This window comes from Anomaloglossus baeobatrachus, chromosome 1, assembly GCF_048569485.1.
Source record: "Anomaloglossus baeobatrachus isolate aAnoBae1 chromosome 1, aAnoBae1.hap1, whole genome shotgun sequence".
Lineage (NCBI taxonomy): Eukaryota > Metazoa > Chordata > Amphibia > Anura > Aromobatidae > Anomaloglossus > Anomaloglossus baeobatrachus.
Genome location: NC_134353.1, coordinates 149,929,822 through 149,945,896, shown reverse-complemented (window position 1 = coordinate 149,945,896; position 16,075 = coordinate 149,929,822). Strand labels below are relative to the sequence as shown.

The 16,075-nt window shown below is 46.9% G+C and overlaps 1 protein-coding gene across 3 annotated transcripts in view; it reads left to right on the top strand.

The window, feature by feature from the left end:
* The window catches only part of FAM149A (family with sequence similarity 149 member A), a 239,636-nt gene that overhangs the window by 195,272 nt on the left and 28,289 nt on the right, over window positions 1–16,075 (top strand). For all 3 annotated transcript variants that reach the window (XM_075334536.1, XM_075334528.1, XM_075334543.1), the window contains exon 12: window positions 6,462–6,590. In XM_075334536.1, the coding sequence (XP_075190651.1) occupies window positions 6,462–6,590 (129 nt within the window). The remainder of the gene's footprint in view (window positions 1–6,461; window positions 6,591–16,075) is intronic.

Genomic DNA, 16,075 nt, shown 5'->3' with positions numbered 1-16,075 from the left:
GCGGAGGTTCTTGGCCAAAATCTCCAGGTAGGCCGTGCTATCCATCTTCCCATGGATGCGGACCAGATTGCCAGGCCCCTTGGCTGAGAAACAGCCCCACAGCATGATGCTGCCACCACCATGCTTGACTGTAGGGATGGTATTCTTGGGGTCGTATGCAGTGCCATCCAGTCTCTAAACGTCACGTGTGTGGTTGGCACCAAAGATCTCGATCTTGGTCTCATCAGACCAGAGAACCTTGAACCAGTCTGTCTCAGAGTCCTCCAAGTGATCATGAGCAAACTGTAGACGAGCCTTGACATGACGCTTTGAAAGTAAAGGTACCTTACGGGCTCGTCTGGAACGGAGACCATTGCGGTGGAGTACGTTACTTATGGTATTGACTGAAACCAATGTCCCCACTGCAATGAGATCTTCCCGGAGCTCCTTCCTTGTTGTCCTTGGGTTAGCCTTGACTCTTCGGACAAGCCTGGCCTTGGCACGGGTGGAAACTTTCAAAGGCTGTCCAGGCCGTGGAAGGCTAACATTAGTTCCATAAGCCTTCCACTTCCAGATGATGCTCCCAACAGTGGAGGCAGGTAGGCCCAACTCCTTGGAAAGGGTTTTGTACCTCCTGCCAGCCTTGTGACCCTCCACGATCTTGTCTCCGATGGCCTTGGAATGCTCCTTTGTCTTTCCCATGTTGACCAAGTATGAGTGCTGTTCACAAGTTTGGGGAGAGTCTTAATTAGTCAGAAAAGGCTGGAAAAAGAGATAATTAATCCAAACATGTGAAGCTCATTGTTCTTTGTGCCTGAAATACTTCTTAATACTTTAGGGGAACCAAACAGAATTCTGGTGGTTTGAGGGGTTGAATAATAAATGACCCTCTGAATAAACTTTTCACAATTTAAAAAAAAAAAAAAAAAATAACATTCTTATATTCTTATTCTTATATATATATATATATATATATATATATATATTCTTATATCTGTATGTATATATATATATATATATATATATATATATATATATATATATATATATATATGTATATATACAGTTAGGTCCAGAAATATTTGGACAGTGGCACAAGTTTTGTTATTTTAGCTGTTTACAAAAACATGTTCAGAAATACAATTATATATATAATATGGGCCAAATATGGGGTAGGAGGACTGCACAGGCAATTAGATTACAGGACAAGCAATGTGTTGTACTGGTTATCAGAAAGAAAGTAGAATACTGTATCCACAAATGCAAAGTGATAGACACGCTGTATAGTATATACTGTACAATGCATTAAAAGGTATTTTCCAGCAACACGTGCTGGAAAATACCTTTTAGTGGATATTGCCTCTATGGACACAGAGCTGACCTCCTTGCACCGTCTACCTGAGAAAGAATCCAGATGATTCCATTATAGATGAGCTGAAAAAAAACCTTTTCTATTACCTTGTACTGTACAATGGTACAGGGTACATATGTACACAAAGTTACCTCCAAAGCGGGTCAGAGCACAGTGAAAGGACGGAACCAGAAGTGTGTACGGCGAGTATTTGCTCTTATTGCAAAGGATAACGCACCATGGCGCCACCACATGGCTAATTTACATGCAATTCGCCTGAAGAACTTTGATGCAAATTAGCCATGTGTAGTGCGCACTCAGTTAAAGTTTGACCAGGGCCCAGCTCAGGGACTAATAAAGTGAAGTAATTACCCCAATCCTGTGCTGGGGCCCCCATATTCACCGGGCCTCTTACACCAGTAAGGGCAGTAATGCCCTGATGGTGACCCTGGTGGAGATATTATCAAAATATTTGGCACCTACGGAGTTACCTTTAGTAAAGTCTAAATGAGTGTTTTCATCAGGGGTGGGGGCTTTACTTTGTCCATCTATCTGATAATATCCACTTGGACGTAACAAAATTTAACTCATTAGGTGCATAATATTTTGATTGCTAATATCTCCACAATGGAGAGGCAAAATTAAAAAACAAGTTTCCTTCCACTCTATCACCATTAGTACAGAATGTCCAGTTCAACAAAAAACAATTAGTGACAATCTGTCTATTATGAGGTGTCTTAGTAGAGCGTAGAGCTTAGTAGAGTTGTTATATAAGAGCTGAGTCTGAAGAGCGTTTTATACTGGTCCTTATTTTGTCTATGTAAGCCAGGGGTGGGGAACCTCCGGCCCGCGGGCCGTATACGGCCCGTGACGACTTTTTATGCGGCCCCCGGGCACATTCCCGGGGACCATTGTGCTTTGGTGGCAGCCGCGCTTTTCCCGGCTCCCGGCCCTTTAAATCTCACTGCCTTATGCCCTGTGGGTTGATGCTAGAATGTACGGGCTCTCTCCAGATCCTGACTTCCAGGACCTGACTGCAGCCCATACATTCTAGGCTTATCCCCGGCCTGTGTGCTCTGGTGGGCGGGTAAGCAGCACGCTGCGATAAAGTCACACAGAAGAGCTGCAGCAGGTCTACCAGCCTCCCGGACCTGCTGTGTGTGTGTGTGACTCTCCCTCCCCCTCACTGCGAGTACTCAACCCATCGCTGCCCCCCCCCCCCCCCCCCCGCTCAGTGCTGTGTACCCCCTCGTACTGTGTACCCCCCAATGCTGTATGTACCCCCCAATGCTGTGTGTACCCCCTCGTGCTGTATGTACCCCCCAATGCTGTGTGTACCCCCTAGTGCAGTGTGTACCCCCTAGTGCAGTGTGTACCCCCTAGTACAGTGAGTACCCCCTAGTACAGTGAGTACCCCTTAATGCTGTGTGTACCCCTTAATGCTGTGAGTACCCCTTAATGCTGTGTGTACCCCCTCGTGCTGTGTACCCCTTCGTGCTGTGTGTACCCCCCAATGCTGTGTGTACCCCCTCATGCTGTGTACCCCCTCGTGCTGTATGTACCCCCCAATGCTGTGTGTACCCCCTAGTGCAGTGTGTACCCCCTAGTACAGTGAGTACCCCTTAATGCTGTGTACCCCTTAATGCTGTGTGTACCCCTTAATGCTGTGTGTACCCCCTCGTGCTGTGTACCCCTTCGTGCTGTGTGTACCCCCCAATGCTGTGTGTACCCCCTCGTGCTGTGTACCCCCTCGTGCTGTATGTACCCCCCAATGCTGTGTGTACCCCCTAGTGCAGTGTGTACCCCCTAGTACAGTGAGTACCCCTTAATGCTGTGTACCCCTTAATGCTGTGTGTACCCCTTAATGCTGTGTGTACCCCCTCGTGCTGTGTACCCCTTCGTGCTGTGTGTACCCCCCAATGCTGTGTGTACCCTCTCGTGTTGTTTACCCCCTCGTGCTGTATGTACCCCCCAATGCTGTGTGTACCACCTAGTGCAGTGTGTACCCCCTAGTACAGTGAGTACCCCTTAATGCTGTGTACCCCTTAATGCTGTGTGTACCCCTTAATGCTGTGTGTACCCCCTCGTGCTGTGTACCCCCTCGTGCTGTGTACCCCCTCGTGCTGTGTACCCCCTCGTACTGTGTGTACCCCCCAATGCTGTATGTACCCCCCAATGCTGTGTGTACCCCCTCGTGCTGTATGTACCCCCCAATGCTGTGTGTACCCCCTAGTGCAGTGTGTACCCCCTAGTGCAGTGTGTACCCCCTAGTGCAGTGTGTACCCCCTAGTACAGTGAGTACCCCCTAGTACAGTGAGTACCCCTTAATGCTGTGTGTACCCCTTAATGCTGTGAGTACCCCTTAATGCTGTGTGTACCCCCTCGTGCTGTGTACCCCTTCGTGCTGTGTGTACCCCCCAATGCTGTGTGTACCCCCTCATGCTGTGTACCCCCTCGTGCTGTATGTACCCCCCAATGCTGTGTGTACCCCCTAGTGCAGTGTGTACCCCCTAGTACAGTGAGTACCCCTTAATGCTGTGTGTACCCCTTAATGCTGTGTGTACCCCCTCGTGCTGTGTACCCCTTCGTGCTGTGTGTACCCCCCAATGCTGTGTGTACCCCCTCGTGCTGTGTACCCCCTCGTGCTGTATGTACCCCCCAATGCTGTGTGTACCCCCTAGTGCAGTGTGTACCCCCTAGTACAGTGAGTACCCCTTAATGCTGTGTACCCCTTAATGCTGTGTGTACCCCTTAATGCTGTGTGTACCCCCTCGTGCTGTGTACCCCTTCGTGCTGTGTGTACCCCCCAATGCTGTGTGTACCCTCTCGTGTTGTTTACCCCCTCGTGCTGTATGTACCCCCCAATGCTGTGTGTACCACCTAGTGCAGTGTGTACCCCCTAGTACAGTGAGTACCCCTTAATGCTGTGTACCCCTTAATGCTGTGTGTACCCCTTAATGCTGTGTGTACCCCCTCGTGCTGTGTACCCCCTCGTGCTGTGTACCCCCTCGTGCTGTGTACCCCCTAGTGCTGTGTACCCCCTCGTGCTGTGTGTACCCCCTCGTGCTGTGTGTACCCCCTCATGCTGTGTACCTCCTAGTACAGTGTGTACCCCCCAGTGCTGTATGTACCCCCCAATGCTGTGTGTACCTCCTCGTGCTGTGTACCCCCTCGTGCTGTATGTACCCCCTAGTGCAGTGTGTACCCCCTAGTGCAGTGTGTACCCCCTAGTGCAGTGAGTACCCCCTAGTACAGTGAGTACCCCTTAATGCTGTGTGTACCCCCTCGTGCTGTGTACCCCCTCGTGCTGTGTACCCCCTCGTGCTGTGTGTACCCCCTCGTGCTGTGTACCCCCTCGTGCTGTGTACCCCTTCATGCTGTGTACCTCCTAGTACAGTGTGTACCCCCCAGTGCTGTGTACCCCCTAGTGCTGTGTGTACCCCCTAATGCTGTGTACACCCCAGTGCTGTGTACCCCCTCAGCGCGGTGTAACCCCTCACTGCTGTCCGTGCCCCCCCTAGTGCTGTCTGTACCCCCTGGGTGATGTCTATGCCCCCCCACCAGTGCTGTCCGCACCACCTAATGCTGTCCATGCTGCCACCAGTGCTGTCCATGCCACGGTGAGTGCTGCCTGTGCCCCCTTATGCTGTCCATGCTCCCCAGTGCTGTGTGCCACCCCTCAGTGCTCTTAACTCGCTACTGCTGTCTGTACCCTCCCACTGCTTTCTATGCTCCCCAGTCCGTGCTCTCCTGTTGATGTCTATGTTCCCCCAGACCTGTCTGTCTCCCTAGTGCTGCCACCCAGTGCAGTGCGTGCTGCCACCCAGTACAGTGCGTGCTGCCACCCAGTGCAGTGCGTGCTGCCACCCAGTGCAGTGCGTGCTGCCACCCAGTGCAGTGCGTGCTGCCACCCAGTGCAGTGCGTGCTGCCACCCAGTGCTGTGCGTGTCCCCAGTCATGTCTGTGCCACCGCCAGGGCTGTCCATGCCCCCTACTGATGTATATGCCCCAGCCCCTCCTGTGATGTATATGCCCCAGCCCCTCCTGTGATGTATATGCCCCAGCCCCTCCTGTGATGTATATGCCCCAGCCCCTCCTGTGATGTATATGCCTCAGCCCCTCCTGTGATGTATATGCCCCAGCCCCTCCTGTGATGTATATGCCCCAGCCCCTCCTGTGATGTATATGCCCCAGCCCCTCCTGTGATGTATATGCCCCAGGCCCTCCTGTGATATATATGCCCCAGGCCCTCCTGTGATGTATATGCCCCAGGCCCTCCTGTGATGTATATGCCCCAGGCCCTCCTGTGATGTATATGCCCCAGGCCCTCCTGTGATGTATATGCCCCAGCCCCTCCTGTGATGTGTACTCCCAGTGTCTCCTGTAATTTATGCGCCCTGGCCCCTCCTGTGATGTGTATGCCCCCAGCATCTCCAGACAGAGACAAACCTGGAAAAGCAGCTGTGAGAAACAAGATGATCAATATCACCGAACATCACAATCGCACCAAAGAGAAGCAGCTCCGGCCACCACAGTAGGGGTGAGTTAATTAATCGTTTGACCAAATATTGCAGGGTTATTTTTCAGGTTGATAATGTTGTGCGGCCCCCAAAGGTTAGTAGGAAATTCCAAATGGCCCCCGGCAGTAAAAAGGTTCCCCACCCCTGATGTAAGCAATGGATCAAGCACGGACAATACAGTGACTAATTTTAGCCTATGTACTAATGGTGGCATCATCCACGTCAGTCATCAAAGGAGGACAACAAACAGCGGCACGAGGGGGGGACAGGAGCCGAAAAAGATCACGCCCATCCGGCCAGAACAGGTCATTTGCATATGTGGCGGCAGATTTTATAAATGTATTTCTGGGGTCTGCAAGGGGAGTCAGGGAACAAGGTGCACCTTCATAGAATGCAGCCCAGGAGCTGCAGAAGGGGATACTTTAAGTTCAATACTGAAAAAACTGGTGACAGGTTCCCTTTAATAAAGTGAGGGTACATTTTTCAGTGTGAACCTGTGGTCAACTTATGCCACTAGTCTGGTGGCATAGACAGATGCTTCATGTTCCTGAACTTTGTGTAAAGTCTTTTTCTTAGAGGAAATCTCTAATGGTTTATTTTCCATCAAACAGAACCGAGCAAAGCAACCACACAGCCGGGTATCCAGTGCAGTACCCGACACCACGGGACGGCGGCCCCTACGTGAGAGAGCGGTGGTAATGGAACAGTTTTCACGACCCAATACAACACATACCTTCAGAGTAAGTCCAAAATTAGTTGCACAGTTGTAGTAATAGTTTAATACCATTCTAGAGACCTATATCTAAGGTAGCACCAATATATAACATATGAACAAGTATATTCCACAAAGTATCAGATGACCAAATGTATATAAATAGAGATGAGCGGACCCATGTAGGTTTAGGTTCTGCTGGTCCAGCTGAACTCTTTTAAAGTTTGGTTCTGTACCTGGACTGGATCTGAACTTAATTTGAAGTCACTGATTGGGCAGTTCGCGTCTCCACCCACATGCAGGCAGACATAAACAGATCACTTCCGGGGGAGGGCAGGCAGGTTTTTTTCCTTTTTTGGGGTATGGGTTGCACACTACCTCTGATAATGCTATTGTTATCCCCAGTGAAAGCTGTTCAAACACTGCAAGCGACTTGCACTGGGCCAAGCACTGAGTGTACCCGAGCACTGGGATGCTCACCCGAGTGGTTTGTATTCATAAAGCAATATAAGGATAGCCACTGGAACAGTATTAGTTACACATCAATTACAATCAGCAATGTTTCAAAGCAGTATATCAACACTGCAAAAATTAGTCATAAAATTTAACTTTTACTTAACCCCTTAACGACCGCCGATACGCCTTTTAACGGCGACAAATTAGGGTACTTCTTCCGATCCGCCGCTTTTTAACGGCGGTCGGAAAAAAGGGTCTAGCGCCCCCCAGAGTCAGAAAAGTTCCGGGGTCTCAGCTGCCGGGGGTAGCTGAGACCCTGGAGATCATGATTCTGGCCGTTTTTTCCTGTCCCCGCTCACCTGATGACCGGTATACACCGTATACCGATGATCAGGTTACAGTAAATGACCGCGCCGGTAAAAAATCATTTATCTCCCATCTGGCATAAACAAACATGTCAGATGGGAGATAAATCTCATCCCCCGGTCCTCTCCGGTCCCCCGGTGTCACTAAAGTGTACCCCCACCCCCCCTTCCTCCCGAAAATCTAACATGGCGCTGCACATACCGGCGCACAGCAGCGCGCCGGCCGCATTTCCCCCTTTCCTATGGTTTCTGTCGCATGTGCTATGACACATACGACAGAAACCTGCTCCCCAGGCCCTGCCAGGTCACCCCCTATTCCCACCCCGGTGTTCCCCGGTGTTCCCCGTACCTGTTAGCTCTGATCCCCCGCGGCCCCCTCCTCCGGCTCCTTCACAGTGCACGCCAGTCACACGTGCAGAGCGCGGCTGACAGCTTCCTGTGTCTGTGACTCAGACGCTGGCTGCTGCTGCTGCTTGCACAGAGTCTGCAGCTGTGACCCGGGGAGGGTGGGTGCAGATTCTTTGCACCCACTCTCCTCAAATGGATGGTCTGCACTCCTAGAAAATGGGGGATACGTTCCCTGAACGTGCCCCCCATATTCTAGAAGGTCCAGAATCGCCGCGGGACTTTCACAATGGATTACAGCAGGGACTTGATTTTTTTTTTTTCTTTTCAATAAATTGGCCAAAGAGGGAATGTTTTTGGGGAGTGTTTTTTCAAATAAATTTTTTTTTTGTTGTCAATTTTTTTTTATTATTACTGTCAATTAGTTATGTCTGGTATCAAATAGACACTGTGACATAACTAATTGCTGGGCTTGATGCCAGGTGACATTACACATCTGGTATCAACCCCATTTATTACCCCGTTAGCCACCGCACCAGGGCGCGGGATGAGTTGGGGCGAAGCGCCAGGATTGGCGCATCTGATGGATGCGCCACTTCTGGGGCGGCTGCGGCCTGCTATTTTTAGGCTGGAAAGAGTCCAATAACCATGGCTCTTCCCACCCTGAGAATACCAGACCCCAGCTGTCAGCTTCACCATGACTGGTGATCTAATTTGGGGGGACCCTACGTTTGTTTGTTTTTTTTAATTATTTATTTATAAATAATTTAAAAAAAAAACAGCTTGGGGAGCCCTCCAAATTGATCACCAGCCAAGGTGAAGCTGTCAGCTGTGGTTTGCAGGCTACAGCTGTCTGCTTTACCCTAGCTGGCTATCAAAAATAGGGGGGACCCCACGTCATTTATTTTAATTATTTTTTTTTCTTTTTGGGCTAAATACAAGGCTAGTCACCCTTTAGTGCCACATGAAAGGCACTAAAGGGCGCCAGCTTAGAATATGCAGGGGGGTGGGACGTTATATATGTTTGACATCTATCCATTCATCCATTGTAGCATTTTAGGCTATGTGCCCACAATCAGGGTTTGCAGCGTTTTGGGCGCAGAGTGTTTTCCCTGCGTCCATAACGCTGCGTTGTACAGTAGAAGCACAGTGGAGGGATTTTTAGAAATCCCGTGCCCACTGTGCTTCTTTTCTCCGCAGCATAAACCGACCTGTGGCGCAGCTTCCCGAGCCTCAGCATGTCAATTTATGCTGCGGAGATGAGTGTGCTCTGCAGGTAGCATAGAACTAAAGTCCACAGCAGCCTGAACCCAAATCGTGGGCATGGGCAGCTGCGTTCTCCCGTGGACAACACTCACATCTCTGTAGGAAGGCTGACACTGTGTACTGGACGCCGTGTCGCTGGATCATGGCCACATAGCCTAAAAGTGAGAAATTTGTTGCTACAGCAACATTTTTGTGAAGTACCTGTGGATTCAAAATGCTTACTATACTCCTGAATAAAATCCTTGAGGGGTCCAGTTTCCAAAATGGAGTCACTTGTGGGGGGTTTCTAATGTATAGGTAACCAAGAGGCCCTGCTAATGTGACATGGTGCGCGCAATTTATTTAAACTTTTCCAAAATTCAAATGGTGCTCCTTCCATTCCAAGCCCTCCCATATAGCCAAACAGAGGTTTTTGGCCACATATGGGGTATCCCTGCGCTCACAAGAAACTGGATAACAACCTGTGGGGTCCTTGTTTTGTTGTTGACTCTTGAAAAAGTGAGAAATGTGATGCTAAAGAAACATTTTTGTGAAAAAAATGAAAATTTTTAATATGGCAACCTAAGCTTATCAAATTCTGTGAAGTATTCGTGGATTCAAAATGCTCAATATACACCTAGATAAAAGCCTTGAGGTTTCTTGATTCCAGAATGGGGTCACTTGTGTGGGGCCTCCACTGTTTAGGCACTTTAGGGGCTTTCCAAATGCGACATAGCGTCCACTAATTATTCCAGCCAAATGTTCAGTCAAATTGCACTCCTTCCCTTCCAAGACCTGCCGTGTGCCCAAACAGTTGATTTCCACCACATATAAGATATCACCAAACTCAGGAGAAATTGCAGAATACATTTCACGGTGATTTTTTTCCTGTTACCCTTGTGAAAAAAAAGCTACCTGGTTGAAGTAACAATTTTGTGGTAAAATTTTATTTTTTTATTTTCATGGCTCAACGTTATAAACTTCTGTGAAGCACCTGGGGGTTCAGGGTACTCACCAAACATCTAGATAAATTCCTTGAGAGGCCTAGTTTCCAATATGGGGTCACTTGTGGTGTTTTTTTGCTGTTTACGTACCTTAGGGGTCCTCCAAATGCAACATGGTGCCCGCAATCTTTTTCAGCCAAATTTCCTTTCCAAAATTCAAATATTGCTCCTTTCGTTCCAAGCCCTCCCATTTGTCCAAACAAAGGTTTCAGACCACATGTGAGGTATCACCGCGCTCATAAAAAAGTGGGTAACAAACATTTGGGTCAAATTTTTGGAATTACCTCTTGAAAAAGTGAGAGAATTGATGCTAAAGCAACATTTTTGAGAAAAAAATTACAATTTTCAATATGACAAAGTAACGTTATCAAAATCTGTGAAGTACCTGTGGGTCCAAAATGCTCAGTATACCCCTCGATAGAAGCCTTAAGGGGTCTAGTTTCCAAAATGGGGTCACTTGAGGGGGGTTCCTGTTGTTTAGGTACCTTAGGGGATCTGTAAAAGCAACATGGTGCCCGCAATCTGTTTCAGCCAACTTTGCTTTCCAAAATTCAAATATTGCTCCTTTCATTCCGAGCTCTCCCATTTACCCAAACAAAGGTTTCTGACCACATGTGGGGTATTGGCGCGCTCATAAGAAAGTGGGTAACAAAGTGTGAGGTCCAATTTTTGGTGTTACCTCTTGAAAAAGTAAGAAAATTAGTGCTAAAGTAACATTTTTAGGTAAAATGTTAATTTTTATTTTTTTTCATTCCACATTACTTTAGTTCCTGTGAAGCACCTGAAGGGTTAATAAACTTCTTGAATGTGGTTTTGAGTACCTTGAGGGGTGCAGGTTTTAGAATGGTGTCACTTTTGGGTATTTTCTGTCACCCAGGCCTCTCAAAGTCACATCAAATGGGATGTGGTCCCTAAAAAAATGGTTTTGTAAATTTTGTTGAAAAAATGGGAAATTGCTGATGAACTTTGAACCCTTCTAACTTCCTAACCCCAAAAAATTTTGTTTCAAAAATTGCGCTGATCTAAAGTAGACAAGTGGGAAATGTTATTTATTAACTACTTTGTGTGACATAACTCTCCGATTTATGGGCATAAAAATTAAAAGTTTGAAACTTGCAAAATGTTTAATTTTTTTGTCAAATTTCAGATTTTTTCACAAATAAAATAAAAAAATATCATCCTAAATTTACCTCTAACATGAAGCCCAATATGTCACGAAAAAACAGTCTCAGAATCACCGGGATCCATTGAAGCGTTCCAGAGTTATAACCTTATAAAGTGACACTGGTCAAAATTGCAAAAAATGGCCTGGGCATTAAGTACAAAACTGGCTTCGTCCTTAAGGGGTTAAATCACTAAAATGTGGTCAGAATCACAATTACAAGACAAACAAACAACCAACATGAATTTAAAAGAATTTTGGCCCCTCCTTTTTTTCTCTAGGATATATAGTGGCCCAAATTAACACACCGCAAATAGAAATCGGATTTGTCTCACAAATTTTTTCTTTCAGTGAAGTTTATAGGGTCCATTCATTAGTAGAACCCAAAAAGGATCTGAAGTATCTCCTGACGCATTTTAATCAACTCTTCAGGGGAGTATTAAATGCATCTCAGGTCCCATAAAACATGGACCTTGCATTCACATAACATGCTGTAACAAATGCATAGATGGAAAAACTCAGCATGTCAGCAATCCAACAATTCAACATCCCTGTATAGGACAACTCACCATTTTATAAGTTTGTTCAATAAGATTGCGTTGATTCCATTACAGGTACCAATTATAGAGAGCCTGTCACCTCTACAGTCAGCTGTTGCTAACAATGGAGTTTAAATACTCCCTCCCTGTCCCTCCCAGCGTGTGACGTCATTTCCATATTCCCGAACACATGACTATCAGGTGACTGGATGTGAAACGCGATGTTGTGCCGTAGCTATGGTAATATGCGCCGTCTCTCCTCACATACCGCCCGTTCCATCACATGACCCATGGTGCCGCACGAAGATGCCCTACGGTCACCATAACAATCGAACACATGACTATCAGGTGACCGGAAATGGCGCGCGATGTTGTTTATATGGTTGCTATGGTGATATACACCGTCTTTCCTCGCACACCGCCCATCCGGTCACATGGCCCATGGTGCCGTGTCATCATACACTTAGGTTCCCATAGCAATTTACAACATGTCAACTTGTCCTATACAGGGATGTTGAATTGTTGGATTGCTGACATGCTGATTTTTTCCATCTATGCATTTGTTACAGCATGTTATATGAATGCAAGGTCCATGTTTTATGGGACCTGAGATGCATTTAATACTCCCCCGAAGAGTTGATTGAAACGCGTCAGGAGATACTTCAGATCCTTTTTGGGTTCTACTAATGAATGGACCCTATAAAATTCACTGAAAGAAAAAATTGGTGAGACAAATCCGATTTCTATTTGCGGTGTGTTAATTTGGGCCACTATATATCCTAGAGAAAAAAAGGAGGGGCCAAAATTCTTTTAAATTCATGTTGGTTGTTTGTTTGTCTTGTAATTATGATTCTGACCACATTTTAGTGATTTAAGTAAAAGTTAAATTTTATGACTAAATTTTGCAGTGTTGATATACTGCTTTGAAACATTGCTGATTGTATTCATAAAGCACACAAACTCCTAACCCGAACTCTGTTTTCTTAGTAAAGTTTGTGTTCGTACCAAACACCAAACTTCAGGTTAGTCCATCGCTACATATAAACCTACAAAAACTCCTGAGCATCAAAACCATCACAAAAATACACCATAATTTATTACACAAATGGATGTTTGTTATAAAATCTATACATAGATATAACATAAATAAAATCAGTTACAGTTAGTGGTGGAAGGAGAGTGATTGTCACACAGTGCACATTATTACTATACTAGCTGTAGTACCCGGGCGTTGCCCGTGATAGTAACTGTCTCTCTGTCTCTCTCTAAGTCTCTATCTGTGTGTCGCTGTCTGTCTGTCTCTGTCTGTCTTTTTCCTTGTTTGTCTGTCTGTGTCTATGTCTCTGTCTGTCTGTGTCTATGTCTCTGTCTGTCTGTTTCTATCTCTCTGTCTGTATGTGTATCAGTCTTTCTCCATCTCTGTATCTGTCTGTGTCTCTATCTCGGTGTCTGTCTCTATGTGTGTGTCTTTCTGTCTGTCTCTTTGCCCGGCTGTCTCTTTCCCCGTCTGTCTCTTTCCCCGTCTGTCTCCTTCCCCGTCTGTCTCTTTCCCCGTCTGTCTCTTTCCCCATCTGTCTTTTTCCCCGTCTGTCTCTTTTCCCGTCTGTCTCTTTTCCCGTCTGTCTCTTTTCCCGTCTGTCTCTTTCCCGTCTGCCTCTTTTCCCGATCTGCCTCTTTGCCCGTCTGTCTCTTTCCAGCACTGTCTCTTTTCCAGGGCCGTCTCTTTCCAATGCCGTCTCTTTTCCAGGTCTGTCTCTTTGCCCGGTCTATCTCTTTGCCCAGTCTGTTATGATCCGGAACCATGGAAGACCACCATAATTCATTGGTAAAAGGTGACAAGAGCATTGGCAACTAATCTGGCCGCCATCCCCTTACTAACCATCAACACTAGAAGTAGCCAAGGGGTGAACTAACATCCTGTGCACCGCGAACCCAGCCGGAGAACTTGCTATCCTAAAGGAAGGAAAGATGAATAACTCTCTGCCTCAGAAATAGATAAAGAATAGTAAGCCCCCCACATTCAAAGACTGCGGGGATATAGGAAAACACAATACACAGATAGATGATAGGATTAGCAAAAGGTGAGGCCCCCACTGACTAAAATAGGAAAGGACAGGATAGGGGCTGATGGTGGCCAGAGAAAAGCCCTGCAAAATTCCAAATTCCTGATAGTACAAAAAGACCATCAGATCGCACGATCTGCACTCCGTCCTATACCAGGCGCTCTTGTCATACCAATGAACAGAAAAAAGGAATCATTACAAATTCAAAAAGCCACAAACACATGGACTTATAGGAGCAATACACCAAACGAAACTGCAGGGAGTTTCCCAGCTAAGCAACTGAGAGGGAAGATCCCTAAATGCAAATAAACTGAAAACAACCACAGCAAATGACAAACTCAGATAAGAGTAAAAGAACCAAACAACAAATAAAGAGCAAAGCACTTATCTGGGGTAGATGTGGTGTGGAGCAGAATGAAGCAGGCTGGTGAACAAAGAACAACTGACATCCGGCATAGCCTGCTATCAGACCAGGATTTAAATAAGCAGAGAGTTAGCAATGGAAACGCCCATAGCTCAACACACCTGGGCTACGTCCAAACCATTCCTGGCCACAAGAGGGAGCCTCCCAGCAGCCAAAGCATAATTGACATTCACAACAGTACCCCCCCTTAACGGGGTCACCGAACCCTCACCAACGCCACTGGGTCGCTCGGGATGAGCATGATGGAAGGCGCGAACCAACCTGTTCGCATGAATGTCAGAAGCCACAACCTAAGAGTTATCCTCCTGCCCATAACCCTTCCATTTCACAAGATACTGAAGCTGACGCCTACTGCGACGGGAATCCAGAATTTTTTCAACCTCATACTCCAGATCCCCTTGTACCAAAACAGGGTCAGGAGGCGCTGCTGCAGGAATCGTTGGCTCCACATGTTTCTTCAACAAGGACTTATGGAAGACATTGTGAATCTTAAATGACACCGGCAGAGTCAAACAGAAAGATACAGGGTTGATAATCTCCAAAATCTTATCAGGGCCAATAAATCTGGGCTTAAATTTAGGAGATGGAACTCTCATAGGAATATTTTTAGAGGACAACCACACCATGTCCCCCACTTTAAACAGTGGGACCAACAGTCCGACGCCGGTTGACAAACTTTTGGGCAGTTTCTTGGGACTGAAACAATTTATCCACTACCTGCCCCCAAATCTGCTGCATTCTGTTTACCACCGAATCCACCCCTGGAAAGTCAGACGCCTCAAGCTGCCCCGAGAGGAACCTGGGGTGATACCCAAAATTGCAGAAAAAGGGGGACACCAATGTGGTAGAGCTAGCTCTATTGTTAAGGGCAAATTCCGCCAAAGGCAAAAACGAAACCCAGTCATCCTGATCCGCAGAAACAAAATACCGTAAATACGTCTCCAGGGTCTGGTTAGCCCTTTCAGTCTGACCGTTGGTCTGAGGATGAAACGCCGAGGAGAAAGACAGCTGAACACCCAATTTGGAGCAAAAAATCCTCCAAAACCTGGATACAAACTGCACCCCTCTGTCAGAAACAAGGCTTTCGGGAATACCATGCAAACGAACAACAAAGGCACCAACTTTGATGAAGACGGCAACTTAGATAGTGGAACCAAGTGGACCATCTATCACAGATCACCCAAATCACAGTCATTTTCTGAGAGACAGGAAACTCTGAAATAAAATCCATAGAGATGTGCGTCCAAGGTTTCTTAGGTACCGGCAAAGGCAATAATAGCCCACTAGAATGTGAACAACAGGGCTTGGACCTAGACCAAACTCCGCACGACTACACAAAATGATGGACATCCCGGGACAGGGAAGGCCACCAAAAAGAGCGTCTCACAAGATCCCGAGTACCAAAAATGCCAGGATGACCCGCCAAAACAGAGCAATGAACCTCAGAGACAACTCGGTCTCTCCATTGGTCCGGGACAAACAGTTTCCCTGTAGGACATCTCTCAGGTTTATCCCCCTGAAATTCCGCCAGTGCCAACCGCAGATCAGGCGAAATGGCCATCATTCAGGATAGTAGACGGCTCGACAACCTCCAAAGAGTCAGTGCAGAAACTCCTGGAAAGGGCATCGGCCTTAACATTCTTGGTGCCCGGCAAAAAAGAGACCACAAAATTAAACCGGGTAAAAAACAAAGCCCACCTGGCCTGCCGAGGATTCAACCTCTTGGCCGATTCTAGATAAGTAAGATTCTTGTGGTCCGTAAGCACCACAACTTGATGTCTAGCCCCCTCCAACCAATGCCTCCACTCTTCAAATACCCACTTCATAGCCAATAATTCCCGGTTCCCCACATCATAATTCCATTCAGAAGGGGCAAACTTCTGAGAGAAAAAGGCACAGGGCTTAAGTTT